This window comes from Mesoplodon mirus (genome assembly GCF_964341445.2).
Source record: "Mesoplodon mirus genome assembly, chromosome: 15".
NCBI lineage: Eukaryota > Metazoa > Chordata > Mammalia > Artiodactyla > Ziphiidae > Mesoplodon > Mesoplodon mirus.
Window position 1 is genome coordinate 8,803,974 of NC_138991.1, and position 24,142 is coordinate 8,828,115.

At 43.7% G+C, this 24,142-nt stretch overlaps 1 protein-coding gene across 2 annotated transcripts in view; it reads right to left on the reverse strand.

The window, feature by feature from the left end:
* The window catches only part of TSHZ2 (teashirt zinc finger homeobox 2), a 454,832-nt gene that overhangs the window by 172,745 nt on the left and 257,945 nt on the right, over positions 1–24,142 (reverse strand). The window contains exon 2 of one of the 2 annotated variants that reach the window (XM_082600575.1): positions 8,299–11,368. In XM_082600575.1, the coding sequence (XP_082456701.1) occupies positions 8,307–11,368 (3,062 nt within the window). In that variant the 3' untranslated portion in view covers positions 8,299–8,306. Of the gene's footprint in view, positions 1–5,530; positions 11,369–24,142 lie in introns of those variants that run through there. The other variant, XM_082600574.1, reaches the window with a different exon arrangement.

Genomic DNA, 24,142 nt, shown 5'->3' on the forward strand with positions numbered 1-24,142 from the left:
AGCTAAGAAGTGGAGACCCGGCCCCAAGGTCCGGCCTCAGCAGTTCCAGGGCCCACGTTCCTCTGCCATGTGCTTCCTTCACGGGATTTTTAGACATAAGGAAGCCTCTGTCTCCTAAGACTTTGTGACGGGCTTTCCCTCCACGTCCAAAGTCCCCTCACTTTTCATCTTCCTGCATTTCTAGGATGATGAGGTCCCAATTGGTCTTTGACTTCTAAGCCGGAGCAAACACTATCTAATAAGGACCCGTCTCCATGGTTATCGCACACCAGAGAATCCACAGGAAGGCAGCAAAAGGGGAAGTGGAGGCTACAGCAAATGGGGGGAAGGAGGGAGAAATAAACAATTAAACAGGACAAAGTCCTCTTGTGAACAAATATAGAATTATTTGACTGTGAAATCGAGTAATGTAGCATTGAAAATAACATAACCTGAAACATCATATTTTCCTCCATAGACGAAAAAATACCAGATAAAACCATGCACGTTGAAAGTGCCAATTTTCTGGAGGGCCTGAGTGGTAGGAAGTTGTCTATGTCAAAGATTTGAGCTTTCAAGATATTTAAACTTTTTTTTTTTTTTTTTTTGCCCATTCATCTTCTCTCTCATGCAAGTAACTTGTGGACGGGGTTCACATCTCACACTTTGGTGTAGCACCCAATAGAATTTAAGCCAGGGGATACCAGAAAGGTGATGGGAGAACTTTTGTCCAGAATTCCAGCTTGAGGGAGAGTCATTTGTCCACACGTGATTTCCAGCTCTGCCACTTATTAGCCGTGAGAGCCTGATCGCTTCCCCTCTCCAAGGGCTGGTTTCTTCCCTTGTAGCCTAGGCATAATCACAGTTCTTTCTTTATAGCGTTTAGGGTTAAAATTAATTGAGATAATATACATAAAGGGCGTAGCACAATAGGTGGGATGCTGTAAATGCTCAATAAATGTTAATCCTCTGTCAATATCGATCAGTGACAACGAGGACAATAGTGATAGCGGACGCTGTGCCAGCCACTGATTTTAGCTTTCTCTGACCCCATTAATCAACGTCGTCGTCATCATCGACATCATCATTTGCATCAAAATGCATGGAAGACCAATGCAGATCTTCCTAAGCATGACACAGCCACCAGGGATGTTGGACTGTAGCAAATGAGAGTGTTCAAGGTAGATGATGTCAGGGAGAGAAAGGGGGCGTCAGAGGGGAAGACATGCAGGTTAATGGTACATTGCATCCTTTCCCAGGGCCACCCAAACACCACCCAATACTACTGTTTCCCCCTCAAAGCTGTTTTAGTTACATCAGGCCTAGCAGTCTCTCCTTATTTCTTTAAATCAAATGGCACAATCCATCCCCATCTTGATTTAAGCCTTAAGCAAACCCAAGAGGATTTTTTTGAGGTAGGCGATCAAGGTGGGGTATAGAGAGAGGAGAGTGATGTTCGTCAAGCCCTTTCTGTGGGCCAGGCCCAGCGCTGAGCACTGCCCGTGATGTGCACTGTTTTACCTAACCCTGGACACAAGCTGAGAAAGGAGAAAGGGAGCTGCACTGACCGCCACCCTGTCTGTGCCAGCCTCTCTCCTCAACTTGCACGTAGAGTATTTTTTCAAGTTTTCACAGCACTGCTGGAGGATTAGCCCAATAGAAGGGCCCTGCATGCCTAAATATATCATATGCTTCCTGCCAGTAAAAAAACAAAGAAATAAACAAAGAAATAAAGACTATTCCAGGAAAAACAACCACCGCCACTTTCCGCAGCACCCTGGACTCATGGGCTTTGGGAAGTGAATGTGCTCAACAGCAACACAAAGTTCTCTAAAACCCCCCAAATGTGACATGTGCCTTGGGCTCCTGGCATCCTTTTTTCCTGCCAGGTGAGCCTGGTGTAACATTGACACTGGATTTAATAGGAGAACATGACATGCAGTGATTTTCAACAAACTCCTGTTCTTTCAGAGGAAGAGCCAGGAAAGAAAGAACAGCACACCAAACCCTCTTCTATTTTGGTACCCTTTATGCATTCCGTTATCTCTGTGGCCTACATATCATTTAACAAACTGCCCTGCGATTCTTGCAGGGCGTGGCGTCGTGACTGATTTAAAATCTCCGCATTGCTAAAACTGCATTGTTCTTCATCAAGTTGAGTCATTTTTATGTGAAGTGTCAAGCTCCCTAACAAATAACTCCTGCCAGACAAATCAAGTTCCTCGTCTTAGAGCCACGGCTAAATAGTTTATAGCTTTAATCTGCTCACCGAGGTGTGCAGTCTATGACAGTAATTATAAATGCAAGGAGAAATTATAGCTGAATGCTTTAACTGCATTAGGAGCTGTTTGATGAACAATCATGAGCGCCTGCTCATTTCCAACAATAGAGGGCAAGTTGGTGTCAATGCATTAGAAAGATTTCAGTTCTGCATGGCTTTTTCTCTCATTTACCATGGAATGTCACTTGTCTCCTATAAAGTAGGAAAAAAACACCGTGGAACGCTTTAAACTTGATCGTTAAAAAAAAGACAAAGAGAGAAATGCAGGAGAAAACTGTTTATCATGATGACTTCTGTTTTTTTTTTTTTTTTCCTGTTTTGTTTGGCGGCAGGTTCAGTTTCAAATTAGTTCGGTGAAGGTAACTGCTTGTTTACTTACTAGGAGCCTAATAAAAAACCAACCTCAAGCCATTTTCGAAAAATCTTTACAGAGAAAGACTTCTTTCAATGAAGGGCAAGTTCAAATTCCGCCCAGGCAGAGGCCCTGTGATTGGTGTGTGTCTCTCAACTAGATCCTGCTCTCCGTCTGTATCTACCTAAGCTAATGACACAATTTAGCCCTTTATTTTCCTCTCCTCACTTTTGCAGAAAGACGTTTTTAATTTCGCTGAAGAATTACACAAATGTATTTTAAAGACATAAATCCATATAAAAAATATGAGCTAATTAAAACATTGCACTCCCTGTCGCTCATGGATTTTCAATTTAGCGAAAGAAAAAAGAATTGCATCTGGTTAAATGAAAAGATGATACTGATGGCAGATTGGAGTAAATGAAAAATAGTGTTACTCTATATTAAAGCACCAAATTATACCCGTCAGGATTTGAGCATTCAGAAGTCCAAATGAGGGGGGAAAGCGCAGCGGAGACGGAGATGCATTGATGCAAAAGAGGGGTTAAGCCAGATCGCTCGGGTGAAATGAAAACGTGAAAAGAGGTGACGCGTTTGTTTCTTGCTGCATTAGAAATGCCGCGGTCTCATGGTCAAATGCCCTGTTTCCAAATTCTCATTTTGCTCCCCCCAAATTAGAGTCTGGATGAGGATTAAAAAATTCTCACACATCTATTTTCCCTGGAATTTGGGTCATTTCTTGGTGAGACGCTCTATGGTAATTGTATGATCACCTGACTGAACAAGGAAATTACAATGAAGAGAGTGAGGATGTGTTGCTTCTTCCCCCAGGTCAGTCCCAGGCCCCTGAGTTGTGGTATTTGATTTGCAGCTGGAGCCTCCCAGAGGCCAAGGAGAGCCCTTATCATCTCTCCACCCTTACACCACATTTTATAGACTTTTTTTCTGAGCTGTTGGATGTATTCCTGGCCGCGGGTAGCACCTGGAAACCATCAGGCAAGACGGAGGAGAAGCCAAGAAGCAGAAGAAACTTGATGAGCGTTGGGCAGTCCTGGGTTCAAATCCCACCTCTATGTTCACTGTGTGCTCTTAGACAAATCACGGAGGCCCTTAAGCTTTTTGCAAAATCAGGATGATCTGAATACCCGTGCCCGACTCACAGAAAGAGGCCAGGAGGTGGTGGTTTTGCTGTCATTGCTATCATTTGTAATTAAATGGTAGGTCAAGGTTTCCTTGGGGCACCTGCCTAGTATTAAATAGCTCAACCTGGGAACACTCTGTGAGTTCTATACACTTTTGGTGAAGCTGAAGAACACGGTATGGGCCCGTAGGCACTGCCTAGAACTAACTCTTCTCGTGAACCTCCTATGAGCCAGGTTTCACGGAAAAGAATTTCGTACATTTACTTAATTCTCACAACTTTTCTGTGAGGGGAGAATTATGTCCATGTTTTAAAGACACAGAAGTGGGGCATATCTAAGAGACAGTGGGTGAGTTAGGGTTTGAACCCAGGCCTGCAGGACTCGGCAGCCCTGACATCACACTGCCCCTGGTACCACCGTTCCCCTCCTCGGCTTCCCCCAGGACTGGCCAGATGCCCTCCTGTGTGCTCCTTTCGGCGTTTACCCCAGAGCTGCCCGTCTCTGTGCCTCCCACGAGCCTCCAAGGCAGACTCTTGTCCTGGTCACTGGCTTATTCCCTGGGATTAGCACAGTGCTTGGCATGGTGTGTTGTCTTCCTAGACGGGTGATACTGAATGAGTGAGGCTCAGAGATGGTGGGAGTTTGAGAAATTCATGCAGAATCTCTCTGCTTCCAGTTCCTCCCCTGTAACGTGGCTGAATCAACCCTACTTCATAGAGCTGTTTGTGAGTATCAAGTGAAATAATGTCAGTGATGTGCTTGCTGCAGCCCTGGCACATTTGGCTAGTATAATCAGCACGACTGTTCATTCTCCATCACAGAGCCTTTGCTAATAGAGTCCGGTGCACAGTAAAATCACAGCCAATATTTGTTGAAAGATGAAAGAGAGGAGAGAAGACAGGAAGGAAGGAGGGAAGGAGGGAGGGAGGAAGGGAAGGAGGGAGGGGAAAAAAAGAAAGGAAGGCAAGAAAGAATATTGTTTGCTGGATGAAGGCAAGGGTGATGCCTCTAATAGACATTAGTTGGTCCAGCTCATTTTGTTCTTCCCAGGCTGCCATATAACCCATGCTGTTAGGGTTGCCAGATTTAGCAAATAAAAATACAGAATGCCCAGTTCAATTTGAATCTCAGATAAACAATGAACACTTTTTTTTTAGTATAAATATGGCCCATGCAATATTTGGGACATGCTTATTCTAAAAACTTATTTGTCATTTACCTGAAATTCTAATTTACCTGGACATCCTGTATTTTATCTGGGAACCTACATGCTGTTCACACTGAACATGGGTTTTCGATTCATTCCTTCCATCGATTTCAAGGCCAGTTGTGCTGCTAAACTTGTACACTCTTGTACAGTACGTTACACGGTAATGACTATAATTTCAGGTCCTTATGCATTCTAGACTCATTGATTTGTTCTTTGTTTAATTTCTGTTATTCAAGTGCATGTGGTTTTCAAAGGTATATACAAATATCTATTGAAATTGTTTTAGATTACTTATATCCTAAATTAGGGATGCACATTGAACATTTTCTAATTAATTTTTAATGAAAAGTTGCATTTAATATTTGGCAGAGAATTTAAGACATATCTAAGAAACGAAAGAAACTTCAGGTCAAAATTCTCATCTTGCACAGAACACAGGTATGGTAAAGCCCGCCCCCCCCCCCCATTTTCCATAAAGTCTTGACCACCCTTACTGAGACGACATGTCATCTGGCACAATCCGTGCTGTCATGCACACCAACTAAAACCAGAGTTCCAGGTAACAGGGATCTCATTTTGTGATCATTTGAAAACATACGTGCATAATTCGAAGCCGTGGGCAAGGTTTTGCACACCTATTGTTCTAAAAGTGGGCCCGTAGGGTGGAGGAATTCTTTTCTAGGTGACGGGCATCAGAAAGCCACCTTTGTGCAGACGTGGGAGCCATTCAGGCAGATAACGGGAGATCTTTAGTATCAACACAAACACCGAGCACCTGCATCATTTTTTGTATGCACACAACACATACACTTTGAATGAGTTCCAAACACTCAAGCCTGTTTTTCTGCTGTCCTCTCTCAGAATCACAGCATTGACGGGGCTTCATTTTCATATAAGGATAACTTTGTAATATGGTGCTTTGAAGGTCCAAATCAGAAATGTTTATTCTGTACAAATGCAGAGGGATGAGAAAAGAGCTATCTTATCTATGTATTTAATAGACTTGTAAGTACCTTTGTGTCAGTTTTTCCAAATTATTGGTTTTTCTTTGCTTCTCTAGAACAGGTTTGTGCATTTCAGATTTTGACTGAGGCTTTCTTTCCCTCCCTCCATTTACATACTGCAATGTTTTGGCTGTGATATTAATTTTTTAAAAATGATTACAAACCTAAACTGTGGAAAATCGGTCTTCACTGCAGCACAGATAAACACTGCCTATTTGTCCTTTTCACCATGGCTTGGACCTACCACTACAGGATTGGAAGCATTTATCTCTGTGTGTTCTGTGTATATCCATCTATTTTTCTCTTTTTTGAAGGACCAGGAAAGCATAATAGTAAGTTACATAAAAATTAAAATGTTATATAGCAAATAAATAGGTGTCCTGGAGACCCAAGCTCACATTTAGATTCAATAGATGCATTTCAGCTTTTCTTTCAATAGTATGAGCTGAACAAATCATGCTTGGAAAGCAAGAGAGGAATCTGCCAGTAATACACTTTAATTATCATGATAAAAACATGCAAACAAAACAAAAGCCTTCATTTGGGCCCAGAGAGCCATTAGCCATTAGAGTGATAGGATGGGTTCCCCCTTTGTCAGAAGCTCTTAGATCTTCTCACTGAGGCAACAGCCCCAGTTTTTAACCCTTCATTTCATTCTGACCATCCTTGCATTCAGTGACCCTCCCTATGTGATGTGAAGTGAGCCCAAAGCCGCCTCATATACATAGCCGTCCCCACCTGGAACTCTGCTAGTGCTCGTGGCTTGGTGGCTTGATCCGAAAGTCTCCTATTTAACAAGTGCTCTGACAGGAGGAGGTGGCAAGGGCTTATACAGTTGATCCTTGAACAACATGGGTTGGAGCTGCCTGAGTCCACTTATACATGGATTTTTTTCAAGCGTAAATACTACATAGCTCAGGGCTGGTTGAATCTGCGTGTGTGGAAGCTCGGATACAGAGGAAGCAGGGATAGGCAGGCTACACCGTAGGGAGGGCCTACTATAAGTTACACACGGATTTTCCACTGCACAGAGCGTTGGCACCCCTCACCCCCAAGTTGTTTAAGGGTCAAGTGTATGCTAGTATGAGCTGTTCGTATCTCATATCTTAACCAAAAGAGCTAATCTATAACCTAGCATGACATAAACTGGGCTGGCAAGGACCAAAGGTTTAAGTCAGGTTGGGTCCCATTATGGGGTGTGGCCTAACACCCCAACCTGAACATCTGATGGTCCCTAGCACGTGGGGGTATCATGCTGGAGGGGAGAGAAAAGGAGGTAGAGAAAATACATAAAGGGCAGTGAAAAGAAGTTCAGCCTTGCTTATGCTCAACGTTTGAAAATGGCTGGGGGAACTAGTCTGCCAAGGTACTTGACCTTGGCGTCCGTCCTCTTTCCTGAAGGTGACATAGGTAGTCTGGGCAATGGTGACTCTGCCAGGCATGGAACTTTGATGATACGTGATGCAAATTATCTCAAGCTGTGGGACCCCACGTGCCTTGGCAATGAGTGTGCAGAACGTCATTTGCGTCTTTATATAAAATACAATCTCAAAGCCATGCATTGCATCTACCTTTGCTAAAGGTGGACTCTGATATTAGCTTTAGCTTCAGGACAACCAAAAGACGAGGGAGGAAAATAAGCTTCCTCTCTTTTCATCTCAGTGTTCTGCAGAGAAGAGTATTTTCCTCCCATCCAACTACAGGGCATATGCCCTTTCACAGGAGACCTAATGGACAGGAAATAAAGGGGAGGGAGTGGAAGGGAGCAATTGCTGCAAGGAAGCTGCAAAAAGCATTAATCACTAGTAATCATAATAAAGCCAGCTTTAAACTATTCATGAGTTGATTAAGAAATCTCTGTATAGTGGCTGCCCCCAGGAACCCTACAATCTTTATTCACTTGCTCACTTCTTAAAAAGAATTTTCATCACCTTGTAAGTCATTTGCGTTACTCTCGGAAGGTGAGGTGGTGAGATGGGACAGTAAGAAACGTCAGTACTTATCAACTAAAATGAGGTGTAGCCTTGGCTGGACCTTGAAAGTTGGGCCTTGGGTAACTAAGAGGGCCTTGGGTATCAAGAAGCAGTAACCTCTGAGCTCCATCTCTCTGAACCCATTTTATTCTATTTCCCAATGCTGAACTGGAGAGATTGAGAGAATGGCTAGGGCTTAAGCATCATGTTCTAGCCTTCCATAAAAATGCGTGCTATTCCAGCAGGCTACCGTGCTCTTGGTATAGGGAGATGTCAGCTGCCTCTAAATAGACCCATCTCCCTTCTAGAAGCTCCCCACAAAGTGACTGTCATGACCACGTGGGAGCAAACCCATACCTGCAGAGCTATTCTTCATCCACGTCTGTTACAAACTGTGAATGGTGTTCGGGTGACTTGCTGTGCGTTTTGCTTAGGTGGAGTTTTACTGCGTGTTTGCTCACAAATGTCCGACAGCACAACTTACACTTGAATTTAGAGTCTGTGTCCTCTTCGCCAGCTATGGTTTCCGGTGACCTCTGAGCCGACGATACCCGGGAGATCTCTCGCTCCACTTTGCTTTGTTGTTCCACGGCCACGCGGGTCATGTCCTTCATTTGGAAACCTAGGTGAGATTCTAAGTGGCTGATGTAGGTAGAAGGGGTTCTGAACTGGGAGACACAGTCGCTGCAATAGAAGACAGGCTGTCCTTTGTCCATGTTTTTCAGAAATTTGGTCCCGCCCGTTTTCCTAAGTTGGTACTTGACGTTGGCGAGCCAGTGGCTGATGGTGGTCATCGAGAGCCCCGTAAACTTCGAGATCTGCATTCGCTCTTGTGGGCCCAGATCGGACAGCAGGTATTTGCCCTCCGATGTCTGGAAGAGGCTGGAGGCAAACTGAGCCTGCAGGATCAGAAGATGCTGAGGGTTCCAGTTGGACTGCCGGCCTTTTCTTTTATGCAAGGTTGAGACTTCGCTGGACACATCCTCAAGGCGCCTGACATCCATCTCCAGCTTCACGGGAGGGACCCTGGAGGAAGCAGCAGGCTTTGGGGTGGTGGCTTTGGGGAGGACTTTGACCATGTCAGCGATATCAGACAGAGCGTGCTTCTGGGGTGGGGACGTACAGGATTGTGCTTGCGAGGACTCAGCCTTCTTGCTTTTGGACTTGGTCAGGTCGATTGGCTGATCGTTGTTCTCAAACAGGTAGCGTCTGGACACGCTGGCCGGCCTTGTGGAGACAGGACTCAAAACCGGCTTGTCCACGACACTGAGATTCGACTTATGAAACATCGACATTGTGCTTGAGCTTGGGCTGGAGCAGGAAGGAGAGCGCAAGGGTTCCGTAGCTTTGCCCAGGTGATTGTTCAGGACAGACTGCAGGGCACTGAGCGGGTTGATGCACGGCAGGGCCGAAGCATGGTTGGCGAGGGCACAGCCGTTGCTGAGAGAAGATGCTGGCTCCAAGGGCTGGGGTTTCTCTTTCTCACCACCTTCTTTCATCCGCTTGTCCTCCTCCTTCCGGGGACAAGGCTCAGCCTTTTTGGATTCTGAAGGGGGCTCACATTTGGAGAAAGAATCCCCCTCGCTGTGGCTGAAGGAGGATGCCTCTTCACGGGGACTCTCTTTCCCACACTCCTTCACTTCATCTTTGTCTTCGGGTTCCTTCTTAACTTGTGTGTATGGGGTCAGGCTTGTGGGCACAGAAACCAGCGGCATCACTTTCCACTTGGGTGCAATTGGCCTTAGCTTGTTGGTGAGGTTGGGTCGAATCTGCAGTACCTGGGAGCCCATCGGCAAAGAAGGCTTGGTGCCCTCTGACAGCTGGTAGGCGGCATGGATGCTGGGGTACGCGCTCCAGCTGGGAGCCCCATTTTGGGCTTTGTTGATGGCGGTGGTGACAGTATTTTCCAGTGACTTCAAAATGTCCCCTCCACCCTTTGAGCCGTCTTCCAAATCCTCCTCCCTTAGATACTGGTATTTTATCGTAGGGTCTAAAGGTTTTTGTAGAGGGTCTTCACAGTCCTCGCTTTTCATGACTTTCTCATCCTTGTTGATCTGCTCTGGTTTTTCTCTTTTACCCTCTCTCTTTAACTCAGTTGTAGAAGCTGTGCAGTCAGAAGCTGAGTTACTCGATGGCTTGGGAGCCAGAGAATCACTGTTTGGGGCATCCGACAATGACTGCATCTTCTCCATGGCGAGCGGGTCTAGCACCAGCTGCTTCCCTTTCTTGGAGGCAGAACTGGTGACCTTGAGAAAGTGACCTGTGACCATCATGTGGGTGGTGAGCTGCTGCAAAGTATCGTGGGAGCTCCCACACTCCATGCACTTCAAGATCTGGGACTTGCAGGCCTCAAACTGCCAGGTGTAGCTGGCGCCATTTTGGTAGCCGTAGCGATTGTTGGAGGACAGCTGTAAGTTGGCGTTCTTCTGAGAAGGAAACGAATCTGCAAACGATCCTGTGGTCGAATCGGGGGAACATGGCCGATTGATGTCAAAGATGCGTTTCTTCGCCGGAGTGACCATTTTCGATGAAATGGTCGGTACTGGTTCCTTCAAAGGCACTTTCTGGTAATGTTTTGTTTTGATCATGTGGACGCTCAAATCTTGGAGGGAATCGAAGGAGTCGCCACAAAACATACACTTCAGGACCTTTTGAGCATCCTCCTTGTCCATATCCTGGAAAGCCCTTTTCCGGGGCTTTGAATAGCTCGTGGGTCTGAGCTTGTCCTTTTTGCGGTTGTCATCTTGATAGTGGCCCGTTTCGTTCATGTGCACAGTCAACTCGACCAGGGTGTCATAGGCGGCGCTGCACTGCCGGCACCGGAACCTGCTGGCCCCAGTGAAAACGGTCCCGCACATCTTACTGCTCTGCCGGTACAGCTGGACCGAGCTGAACAGGCTGGGCTTCGACACGGATCTGGAAGGCAAGTTCTGCTGTAGGCTTTTGGACAGAGCGTCTTGGTGCCAATCGAAATCAGTCTTGTTGCTGCCATTTCGGGGGTCACAATTCCGCCTCTCGCTGCTGGACAGTTTGAAGCCAAGACCCAGGCCCGACCAGTAGGAATCAGACAAGATGTTGGCGTAGACGGCGGTCATTTTATCCATGCAACTGTGGGCTTCGTTTGGAAGCTTGGGGTGCGCGCTCGCTTTCTTGTCCAAGGCATCTCGGCCACACACACTCTTGATGTCTGACACCTGGTCACTGGCGTCACTCAGCAAGGACTCATTCTCGGCGTCCTGATTGGACAGGTGACTTCCTGGAGAGTTCTGGTAGCTGAAGCAGCCTTTCTGCTCGGGGCCCGTTTCTAGCTCCTCGTCTGTCCCTGGGTCATTGCTGCCCTGAAGCTGAGCTACTGAACCACTGTCTTCCTCTTCCTCCTCTTCTTTTATTTCCTCCTCTTCCTTCAGCTGTTCTTCCTGGGCGTAGCCTGCAAGAGAAGAAGAAGAGATGAGATAACAGTAGCAGGTGACATATCCCATCCCAATTTCCCCACTTAGACAAAGTGCTTCCCATATGGAACTAACAATTTAATCGACACTTTTATGAACGGCAAGCAACGGATACGGGAAAAAGCCAAATGATGTCTTTTGTGCCATCTAATGCCTTTTTAAAAAAATTGGTAGGAGTCATAATTCTTTATAAGTGCCTAGAATTCCAAGTTAATAATTTTCATGTTTAAGGAATATCACTCTAATACTCCTATAATGGGACAGTCACTAAATTCACGTGTATGACTTTCAGGAAAGCTGGACTGAAATTCAGATCCTGTTACAGACATAGCTCTACAAGAAGGACATTGGCTCATAAGAAAACTAAGACTTGACCCTTGGCATCCTCATGGTAAGGTTTACCAAGACACTTGGCCCTGTTGGCATACACTCATTTTTGAGTGCTCAGAAGTAATTTGGATGCATAGCCATTACATTTTTGATAGCAAGGGTCCTTTTTGTCATAACATTTTTATTTGTAGAGAGTCTCACAGCAGGAAGAGAGATTATGGAGTATCAAATAAAATCTTCCATTGATAGCTGAAAAATTATGTAAGCTCAGCAAATATAATGATTTTAAAATAATAGCAAATGGTGTTAGAATGGGAGATTTGGGAACTATCCTATTATTCTCAAACAGGTTTATGAAGACCTTTTCAGAAAAGGCTGAAAATGCCCTCTCGATCTTGTGCCTGTAATTTCAAATGCACTATGATTTGTGGGTACCCGTCATGAGATGCCAATTATACATTTGATTTGTAGATGCAAAATGCTATTGGGGATGCATGCTTTCCCTTCTCTGAAAGGATTTAGGACCAGTAATTGCATAGGGAAAATGAAGGCATGAGAGAGCAGGTACAAAGGGAATTAATGGGCAAATACCCATCAATGGAGATGAGGAATGGGACTATTTATGCTCATGTGCTCATTTTCTTCACCTGCCCTTTTCAGAGCCACGTGGATAAAATGCAACCAAAGAAGTACCAAAGCAAGGGAGATTCAGTCTTAGATGTGTAAGGGCTGCATGATCTCAATGCAGTATTTTCCTTACGACGTCCTATCTCCCCTCTCAGTGCAGGTGGGTACTTGGGAGAAACCCTAGGACAATGCTGTTACTTCCATTCACCAGGTATCATACTTGAAAAAGGGGTGATCAAGCATTGGAGGTCTCTCCTGAGAGGCAGGCAGAGAGGGAGAAGGGGAATTATTAGGAGTAAGTCACCTGCAGTCAGGAACTCCAAGGGCTCCAAAGACTGAAAATGAAGAATACTTTTTTTCAGATTTTTATTTACTTATTTATTTTCCAAAATTAGGGTTTTGTAAAACTTGAACTGTAGCTGATTTACAATAATGTGTTAGTTTCTGGTGTACAGCAAAGTGATTCTGTTATACACATATTTATATATACATCTTTTCCATTATAAGTTATTATAAGATATTGAATATAGTTCCCTGTGCTATGCAGTAAATCCTTGTTGGTTACCTATTTCATATACAGTAGTGTGTATCTGTTAATCCCATACCCCTAATTTACCCCTCCCCTGCCTCCTCTTTGGTAACCATAAATTTGTTTTCTATGTCTGTGAGTCTGTTTCTGTTTTGTAAATAAGTTCATTTGTATTGCTTTTCAGATTCCACATATAAATGATACCCTATAATATTTGTCTTTCTCTGTTTGGCTTACTTCATTTAGTACGATAATCTCTCCGTCCACCCATGTTGCTGCAAATGGCAATATTTCATTCTTTTTTTGTGGCTGAGTAGTATTCCATTATATATGTATGTGTGTATATATATATATATATATATATATATATTTATATCTGCACATGTGTATATATACCACACTGAAGATGAAGAATATTTATTAATTATTATCTCCTAGGACCTGTGCTAACTATTGCAAATACATTCTTTCATTTTATCTAATATCCACACGAAGTAGAAACTATTATTATTTTCATTTCACAGATGCAGAAACTGAGGCTCTGAGTTTGAGAACTTTTTCCCAAGGCCACATAGTTAGCATTGCAGGGTCAGGCCTGAACCCAGCCTGTGTGATGAGAGAATCCATGATCTTAACCCCTAGGTTCCACTCTCTTTTTAGTACCAATCTAATAAATAAGAAAACTTTGCAGAGACCCAAAGGTTAAAGGTCAAGCCATGGGGTTTCTTTGAAATGTCACCACATATATAACCACCTCAGAGGGGAGAACTGTGGGAATACTGTGGAGGAGAGCCCACAATTTTAAGGGCGTGATGGTGTAAAACCAAATGAAATGTAAAAACTCAGCCTTGCCAGTGGTTTGGTGGTTGTGTTCCATTTTTTTTTTTTGTTATTGGTGTTGTGTGTTTGCTTTCCTAGCAGGTTGACAAGTGGATTTCTCATTAAACTGGGGGTGCTGGTCTCTAGTTCCATAAATTGATTTGAAGAAAAAGAAGCTTCTCAATCTAGGCAAACAGTCGTTAATAAGTGGTCACTACTTGCAGGAAAACCCTAGCTTAGAATAACTGAATTAGATCACACCCCACCCTGACCCCATCCTCATCGTGTTTTCTTTTTCCTGGACTAGTTTGTATGTTTGTAGAAATAGTCATACCATTAAGATGAAGGAAAAGGTCTATTAACAAAATTAATAAATGACTTGTTACAGAGCCAAGCAAAATACTCCAAAAGAATCAGGCAAATTTTACCAATTAAAAACAGGGTTACTTTTGAGAATTAAAAGGGCTTTATTACTCATACACTGGGATGATACATATTAGCCAGGACTGTTCCAGGCTAAGCTATATAGTCACCACACCTATGGGTGATATGATCCCTGAAACAAAGAACACATACACCTACACACAAAGCAGGTGAAGAAATCTAGGGGGAGAAAAGAAGGCTTTTGCTCATTACGGTTGGTTAACATGTTGCCAGGTTTTATTCATCTCACTATTTTCAGTGCCTAGCACAGGGCCTGATACTTAGTAGGCAGTTGGGAAATAATTCATGTTACCTTGTATGTGTGTTGATGAAACATACACGCATGCTTGCATATGCAGGCGCGTGCACGCACACACACACACACACACACACACACATACACCCCACAGACAATCTGCCCAGCCAATATAGTCATTTTCACACAAGGAGAAAAGAAGCGTTCTTTTTTAATGCTGACATTTGGAAGCTGAGCTTTCCGGACCAGCTCAACTTCACAATCTACTTTGTCCTTCTAAATGGATTCCCCAGAAGAAAAGTCGAAGACAGCAAATGCCTCCCCCACAATACAGATAAAATTTTCTGCTTAATTAGGCATTGACATGTTTACTATAACCTTTACAGAAGAGTAACTCGCGCTGAGAGACCCTTTTTGTCTGTTTTCTTCTGCAGAACAGACTAAATCTCATGCCCCTGATAAAGTAACGCATTGAAAAGCCTCATAAAAAAAATGCCAAAGCATCCATCAGAGTGAGTGTATTTTAACAATGGCTGGAGGTTCCAAGGAGTTTTAAAAAACACATTTTAATATTATACATTTAAAACTGTTCACTTAAGTGGTTTTGTTTGCCACCAGCAGCTGAGGGGAGAGAGAGGGAAGACAGCCAGAATATGGGTGATCTGTGTGTATAATGAGTATCTGTCTCTTTCTCTCTACTGATGATTTGTTCAATAAGATTGCATCATGTGTAAATCTTGGTGAAGTGGCTGAGTGGCAAGTTTATTCCTATGAATACTTATTTAGCAAAAGAAAATGATCACAATTGCACCGAGGCACTAGAAGAAGGGAGTGTCCTCTGCAGAACCGCCTTGTTGACTTTGGGTTGAAGATCAAACTTCATGGTGGCAAACATCTCCCTGTTCAACCTAAATGTCTAAGTTCATCCCTTACCACCGCCTGACTGTGGCCACATGAAGCTTCTCCACTCCCAGGACAGGTAATTCATGGGCAAACTCGGTTCCATGTCTAAAAGTTCTACGGTCAAGAGCCCATCTCTCTTCTACTCCACGGCCACTGCTCTGTGTCGCCATTGCTGTTCACTCACGTGACTAAACGGGCTTCCTGCTTCCACTTCCTCTAGTCTGTTTTCCAGAGAACTAACTGCTAGAATATTCTTTATGAAAGATGTTAGTTGGTGACTCACTGTTTTAACTCCTGCAGTGTCTTTCTGCTGCACAAATAGAAATAAATTATAATAAAATTCAAACCCTTCGCCTGGTCTTTAAGAGCTGGCAGGACTTGGCTTTTGCCGTTTTGCTTTATCGCCCAGTACTCTCACCTTACCCTCCACACCCATGGTACAACAACCTACTGGTTCCTTCTTGCGTCTGCCAATCCTTTCCTGGACTGTGGTTCTTTGCAACTGCAGATTTCTCTGCTTGGAAGGCCCTTCCTCTTTGGAAGTTGGTTCCTTTTCATGCTTTAGAATTCAGCTCAAATGGCCCCTTTCTGACCAGTTGTCCCTTCTCAGTGTAACTCTAGATCACATCAACCTACTTACTGAAAGCACTATGGCACTGACCATACTCTGAAATCATCTTGTGTGTTTATTGATTGATTGTGTCCTCCCACTAAATGTAAAGGTAAAAGGTCTGTCCCCTTGAAGGCAGAGACCTTGCTTCTCCCAGCACTCAGGTAGCATCCCGGCACAGAAAGATGTCCACAAGTTATCCGAATGAGTGAACAAATAGATCATACAACGAAAGGGGATTAGTCCAGTTGCAACAGTGCAGTCGGAGCCTGTGATGGGTATATCTCCCCACCCCAACCCTGATCTAGATCAGATGTGAATTACAACCATCCTGATTCACTTTTCTCAATGATAAAAACAGAACAACCCCACAGGTCATCTTTTCAGAGCAACCCAGCCACCAACATTCTTGTTGTCAGAAATACCTGAGCTGTGGATTTAAACTTTTTAAGTATGAAGGCTGCAAATAAGCACCAAGACTGCAAAGCATCAGGAAATACACTCAATGTGAGCAGATTCTGATTCAAAAAAGATTCGCGCTACTTTGAAAGTGTGGATGAATTTTGTCATGGATAAAGCTCATTAGCTGTTCCATGATGTATATTACACAAATATTAATATTAGGGTGGTCTTATCCCAAATGCTTGATTTTAAAAAGGAGAAATGTCATTAGAAAAATATACTATATATGCTGCAAACTTTTTACCCTATCATTATATGGGTAAATGTTGAAACTTTAAATAAATGCTGAAATCCTCAAACTTTAGAAATTTCCTCTTAAATCAAAGGTTAAAAGAAAAAGGAAACAATTTAAAAAATTACCACCTCATTTGTTCCAAAAACCTGCGGTCAGAATGGTTTAAATGAAATTGTGCAAAATAGTTCATGGGTGGCATGATGTAAATATCAGATTTTTGCTAAGCATCCATGTTTGTAGTTGCCTTGAAAATCCACAGTAGAGTGTTTACAGTAAAAGCACTGAGTTTTTCAAGTGGCAGCAGAGGTGGAAGAGTCATAACCCGAGAAGAATATAAAACTCAAGAAGGTTGATTTTTAAAAAGGAAACCAGAATTCAATCAAGACCTCATTTAAAAACATATCCGGTGGTGACAGGATCGTTTTCGCCAATCTACCCCACTAAATGACAGTTTAAAATCACATGAAGATTCCACAGTGTGCAGGGCAGACGTAAATGAGGGGATCGCAAGAATTTCTCACCGTGTACCCAGTAGGTACGATAAAATGATGACACGGAGGAAGGTCTTCCTGTCATGAGTCTCTAGTGTTTTGGTGACTGTGGTCTAGAAATCTGTTAATATGTATATTATTATTGGCACTAATTGGCACTTTTGTTGGCAGGCTGAGGAGAGAGATAGAGGATTTCTTGTTCAAGGAGGCTGAGCTGCCTTTCAGTGGTGACTGGGCCCAGAGCAAGGGCCCCTCGCAGGGCTGTGTTGAGGGGCTCTGTCTGCTTTGTGCTCCAGGAGGTGGTAGGCTATGGGGCTGTGGGATCCCCGGCTCCCTTCCTGAGCACAGACCTGACTTTACAGAGAATCCAGGTACCATGAGCTAAGGCTCAGCCTTCCTGCCGTCTGGAGAAATCTAAGCTCAGGCACATTTCTAAAAAGAGACATTTTCAATTCAATTTTCATATAGATTTTTATTCCTGCCACACCACACAAAAGTCACTAACATAAGCGTGACTTGTACACACAGCTCAAGAGAGAAGGGCTGGTTCCTTCCTCTATCTGAATGTCAGAACCAAACACATAGAATTCTTTGTTTAAAGGAATGTTGAAGATGGAGTGGTTTAATGACATGAGGCTTCTCCTGGGCCCAGAAGTGCTCTCTAGAGATGGATGGAAAGCTTTCTGAAGGTCATCAAAACAACATCCCTTTTATTATTTCCTGCAGACGTTCAGTAAATTGGAATGTTTTATATGTACGATGGATACATATTGGGTGTGGTCTGCATGAAAAAAAAGTCCATTTACTTAATATATTCTTGCTGTAGGCACTTTCTTGGGCTATCCTCACAGCTCTTTGGACTGTAAAGCTGTTTCCTAACCATGCTCTGTGACTTTCTCCACATCTTGGTCATCAGCAAAAAAGGACTAAGTTAGTTTAAATCAGGGAAAGTGGATACTGGGTGATCCTTTTGCAGTTCATCTGTTTATTCATTTAATCAAGAAATATTTATTCTGCAGCTATCACATGCCACATACTTTAGTAGAGTTTCCCTGGGACTTCCATCACAGTGGCTCCCCAAAGGCCCAGGAGAGTAGAGACCTGAGTTACAGAGAGAAGTCGGACACTGGGATTAGGGAGGAAAAGGTCATGCGTGATAAGGTCACGCATTATGGGAGGAATGCAGATAACTTAAATGGCAAAGCAGGACAGATGGGAAGAAAAAAATCCTGAGTTCCTAAGTAGTGCTGGCATCCAGCTGGATAGACACAGAGGAGCTACGGATAGCTGGAAAGTCCATGCCACATTGAAAGAGTACAGCTGCTACTCAAGGAACAGTCATGGGGGCGAGGGTTGCCAGAAGCTTTGTTTGGCCAAACCATGTAGAAGAGACCAAATATGTCTGGGATCCATCCATTTGCAAGCTCTAAACCAAAGGAATCAGCAGAGGCAGAGTCTGAAGATCTGGCATGCTCTTCTGTGGCTTTCTCATACCACCTCTTTGACCTTGATTCTCATCTGTCAATCCCAGATAGGAGTGACCATCCTAAGCCTACCTACCTCACAGGGTTCTGTTAGGACAAAGGAGGAAATGGAAAAGAAAGTGTATCATAAACCCTTGCTACTCAAAGGATGGTCCTTGGATCAGCGGCAACAGCACTTGGGAACTTGTTAGAAATGCAGACTCTCAGCTCCATCCAAGGCCTATCGAATAGGAATCATTTAACAAAGATCCCCGGGGGGGTTCATAGGCTCAAGAAAGTTTGAGATGCCCTGCTGAAATGGCAAAACTCTTAATTAGGAGCAAGAGACTTGGTAAGCTACTCTTCTCTGCCTATGTTCCTACATGTATGTGGGTACCAGCTTTGGGAAGAGAGCACAACTTTAAGAGTTCCAGGCCCTCTCCTCTCCAGGCACCAACAGATGAAATACCTGTGGCTTAGACAATTGCTTCCAGCTATACTGGGAAACGCCGAGCAAGAGAAAAATAAAAGTCACTGGGGCTTCCCTGGTGGCGCAGTGGTTGAGAGTCCGCCTGCCGATGCAGGGGACACGGGTTCGTGCCCCGGTCCGGGAAGATCCCACATGCCGCGGAGCGGCTGGGCCCGTGAGCCATGGCTGCTGAGCCTGCGCGTCCGGAGCCTGTGCTCCGCAATGGGAGAGGCCACAGCAGTGAGAGGCCCGCGTACCGCAAAAAAAAATTTAAAAATTAAAAAAAAAAAGTCACTGATTCAACGACTGATCAGTTACTGAAGAGATAGGGCCAGGGATCAGGCTGGCCTCAGTTCAAATCTGCCAGTTTCTGTTTACATGTGATCGCAGGAAAGTTGCTGAAACTTTCAGAGGCTCAGTTTTCTCATCCATAAAGTAAGAATACTAATAGCATTTCCTTCATAGGATAGTTAGGAATATCAAATGTGATGAAGTACGTGACACACCAGGGCTGTAACCTCCTGACTCTCAGTCCTGTTGCAGGCTCTTTACAAGCACTGCACGTCCTGACCGCCAATCTGAACCCGCAGACGGCTGAAATCAGTTGGCTTTGGCATTCTTTGTTATCCCTAAATCCTGTTCCAAGCCAACCGCTTTTGATGATATTTGCATTCGATATGAACCAGATTTGTAAGTGTCATGCATAAGAAGAGAGTTTTATCCAATTTGGGGTTTGTTATTTAATATTAAATCATTCATACAAGGAGCCAGTGGTATGTGTGCTGGGAACTTCTGTAGAAGTGATGTGCAAACATCACATGGCAAGTTATTAGGTTATTACCCATAATGATAATGTCTGCAATCTTCAAGAAATCAAACAACCCACCATTCCAGAAAACAGGTCTTTGTTGGAGGCCTTGGACTTTGCAATGAGAGAGATGACTAATGGTCAAAGCAGAAGGTCTCCTAGAAAAAATGCTTTATATTCAACTACATAGAATTTCAGTCTGGCATGTGTTATTATTGGGAAATGTCCTGGTGACAATTTTAAAAAGCAGAGTGAGCAAATATTCATGGAGAAGGGTGAGGAGGGGGCCACTTCGTAAGATTTCTGGTAGTTCCAGTTTAGAAATCATTATCCTTATATTATCCTCACACCAAGAGAGCATAAATCAGGAGCAGGGGATAAAGTGAAATGGAACAGGGACAAAGAAACTACACAATAGAACTGAGACTTTCCTATCAAAATAAGAGTTCTAGGCTTTGACTTTTCAAGTGGTGGCAGCTATTTTCAGCAAAATGTACATACTGATTTTCTATACATTTTCCCCCACATAGGGCTATATAAACACACCCACATGCCTATAGTTCTTTCTAAGACTATAAAGTTTGGAGGGTTTTTGTGGGGTTTTTTTGCCAAGAAAAGGGACAGTGAATCATTGTCCAGAACGACCTTCAGAAAGTATATGAAGCTGATGCACCATCTGTATTTTTTCAGATGTATATTCCCATTTTACTTGAAATAACAGCATTAGCACAGCCATCCCACAGAGCTAGAAGGTGATCTTGTTTCCCTCTTGCCTGGCTTGAAGTCAAACATCTTTTCTTTTTTTTGGCAAATGCTGCTTCTTTCTCTGAAATATTTCATGCAGATAATGGATAATGACCACTTCTCATTGTCTTTTCTCGAAAACGTCTAACTGCATTAGCCAAGAACGGACAAATTTTAACCTGCTTCTTTTGCTAAGTTCATGGCTGTGACCACTTCCCATTAAGAAAGAAAGAGAGAGAGAAGAAAGCTCACTGTTCCTTCAGAGAAGCAAATTGGCACTGTCAGAAAGAGAGCTGGCCTTTGCTTTTCTGGTGAAAAGTCTGCTATCTCTAGAATCACAGGAGTCCAAGGTGGAAAGACCTTTCACGTCTTATGAGCAATGACTCAGTCAGACAAGGATTTCCTTGCCCTGGTATTCTTCAATTCTATGGTTAATGGCTCAGATACTGGACCTTCCAATTCTTCCTCTTCCTGTTGCATTCTCTGCCAGTATGATCACTGTGACCAGTCTGGTTATGAGGACCACGGTGTATAGAACTTCCCCCCATTCCTAGGAGTTGAGCAGGGTTTCCAGGCTGCTTCTCCTTGCCTCAAATGCTCCGATTTGACTTTTGTTCATCTGACATGAGGCAAATCAAGAACTCATCCCCTGTAAAAATATAAAGACTTATTCTCTTATCTCACCTTTGCACTTCAAGGTGAACGAGTTTATCAGCTGGTTTCTACAGAAGAACACGTGGCCCCAGGAGCCCACTGGATCACTGTCACACTCCAACCCAGTGGTTCTCAACCCAGAGCACGTTTGTGCATTTGGACAATGTCTGGAGACACCTTAGCTTGTTATGACTGGAGACAAGGTGCCACTGGCGACGGGGGGGTGGAGAGGCCAGGGGTACCTCTCAACCCTCGCCCCCCCCACCACAGGACAGCCCTCACGACAAAGAAATATTCCGTCTCAGATGTCAATAGCTGAGAAGGGCTGCAAAGCCAAGGTCAGTGGCAGCACTGGGGGTTGGCGACAACTCATCCTCTCTCTAGTTGTCAGTGAAGCAGGGGCTCTACGGGGAGCACTTGGCATTGTTGGGGAGAACTAGAGAAGAAAGCACGCACAGGGCTTCCCTGGTGGCGCAGTGGTTGAGAGTCCGCCTGCCGATGCAGGGGACACGGGTTCATGCCCCGGTCCAGGAAGATCCCACATGCCGCGGAGCGGCTGGGCCCGTGAGCCATGGCCGCTGGGCCTGCGTGTCCGGAGCCTGTGCTCCGCAACGGGAGAGGCCACAACAGTAAGAGGCCCGCGTACCGCAAAAAAAAAAAAAAAAAAAGAAAGAAAGCAAGCACGCACAGCACGCTCACAGGTGTTACAACATGGAACTGAAGAACATGAGGTCTGGAGCAAGGCTGCCCGGGTGCAAATCCCACCTCTGCCACGTCTTACATTGTCATCTGGAGCAAACTCCCAGCCTCTGTGGGTCTCCATGTCTTCATCTATAAATTGGAGATAACAGTAGTACCTCCCTCAAAGATGACTGTGAGAATTGAGATAACTGGGAAGAACTCAGAACGCCTGGCAATAATAAGCACTTGATGTAGGTTCCTTCTTATTAGTATTATAAGAACAAAGACGTTGTCATGAAGAGCCACATTTTGAAGCTGGATTTCTCGGGATGTTTAGGATTTACTCTTTCAAGTGTTGGCTGGGAAAAAAAAAATCCACTGGGCTCCTAGCATTATTCTCAACCAATTCCTTCTGGATTCATTTAAATCCCCTTATCAGAATGAGTATTTTTATACTACAAGAAACAAACAAACAAAAAGTTAATGATGAAAAGGATTAGCATTTCTAAATAACTCCGGTAATTCTGTCAAATAAAGCCTGACCTATTTCGGTTCTTAATTAACTAGGTTAGCTTTTACAGGAGGCAACTTATCTAAAACAGCAAGTCTGATCTGAGGCCAAACCCGCACTGGACAGTTGGATGAATCAGTTCTTGGAAATGGCCCAGATTCTGGGAGATACAGAGGTCTTCGATCTTTCTGAATTGACAGTTTGAAAAATCTGATGGAAAATTCTCCAGGGTTTTCTGACCCTTTGATTTAAAGTCAGGGCTGGTCTTTTCAGGGCTTGTCAACTTTTCTCTGCCCCTACCTACAAAGGGGATGGGTAAACGGGACAAGTCTTGAGGTCACTATGTCAGTATTCTCCCCATCCCCACAATGGTACTGAACTGGTCATTCTCACAGGAGAGGACAGTGGGTGAGGACAACAGTATCTGGGGATCTAATGTTCTCCAAAGGGCAGCACAGATATATGGCTCATGGTACATCCACTGTCTTGTCCTTGATATTCTTCCTGACCTTTTTTTTTCTTCTGTTTTATGTATTTTCCTCTGCTTTTAAAGTCTTCTGATGTTAATTTTCTGTCAGCTCCCAAACAACTTTCATGAAAGCTGAATTCTCCTAGAAAATAATAATATATGCATATTTTTCCTTCACAACAACCAAAAAGGCAGCTTTTTGTTAGGCTAATTGGTTAGTTAGTTTGCTTTTTGGTGTAAAAGATCATTTGTCTTTTCCTAGGGACGTAACAAGAAAAAGAACCAGAGCTTTCTGACCTGGAGGAGGATGATTAGGCCTGGGTCAAATTATTAGAAAAGAATCTTCTTGTATGCAGCCTCTAACACCTTTGACTGTCTATTAGGAGATAATAAAGGGAATTAGCCGTTGTACCTAAAGACAGCGTTTCAAGGAGGACATTGGTTGCCTTTCCAGGTCTTGTTAATTTTTTGTTACTTATAAACATTTAAAAATGAGGTTGGCTCGGTGGTTTGTGACCACCTAGAGGGGTGGGACAGGGAGGGGAGAGGGAGGGAGACACAAGAGGGAGGAGATATGGGAACATATGTATATGTATAACTGATTCACTTTGTTATAAAGCAGAAACCAACACACCATTGTAAAGCAATTATACTCCAATAAAGATGTTAAAAAAAACAGCACTATATGCAAGGATTAAAAAAAAAATGAGGTTGGCTAATTCTTGGGCAATGCTGAAAAGGGAAGGGAAGGCAGCCTGAAGACTCAGCTAACATACACAAGAGTGCAAAGCCAAGAAAACTGCAACAAATCAAAGTCCTCACCTCGATCAAATTCCACCTGAAGCTTGACTATCTTTGCACTTTGAAATTTCACGAACAAATAATTCCCTTTACTGCTTAAGATAGTCTGGGGTGGGTTACTTACAACTGAGAGCTTCAGGATACATCTATTAGTCTATGTACATTTCATAGTTTTGCGGTAGCTGTTACTTTACAAGTTAGATACATTTTAATCAATATGTGCAGGTTAGCCTTTCTGTGTACTAACATTATGCATGATAAACATTGTTTTGTTCCTCGGTGGGTATACTCTTTAGCTTCTAACAATTAGGCTGGGAAAATATTATAATTTCTTTTTTGTCTGTTGGACAAAGTATAAGGCAATCTCCTTTTCCTGTTCTGCCATTAATTATCCATGATGATAAGGTCAATTCTGTAAAATTTGGGACTGATGTTCATAGTCAAGCACCTAATCCATTGTAACTTCC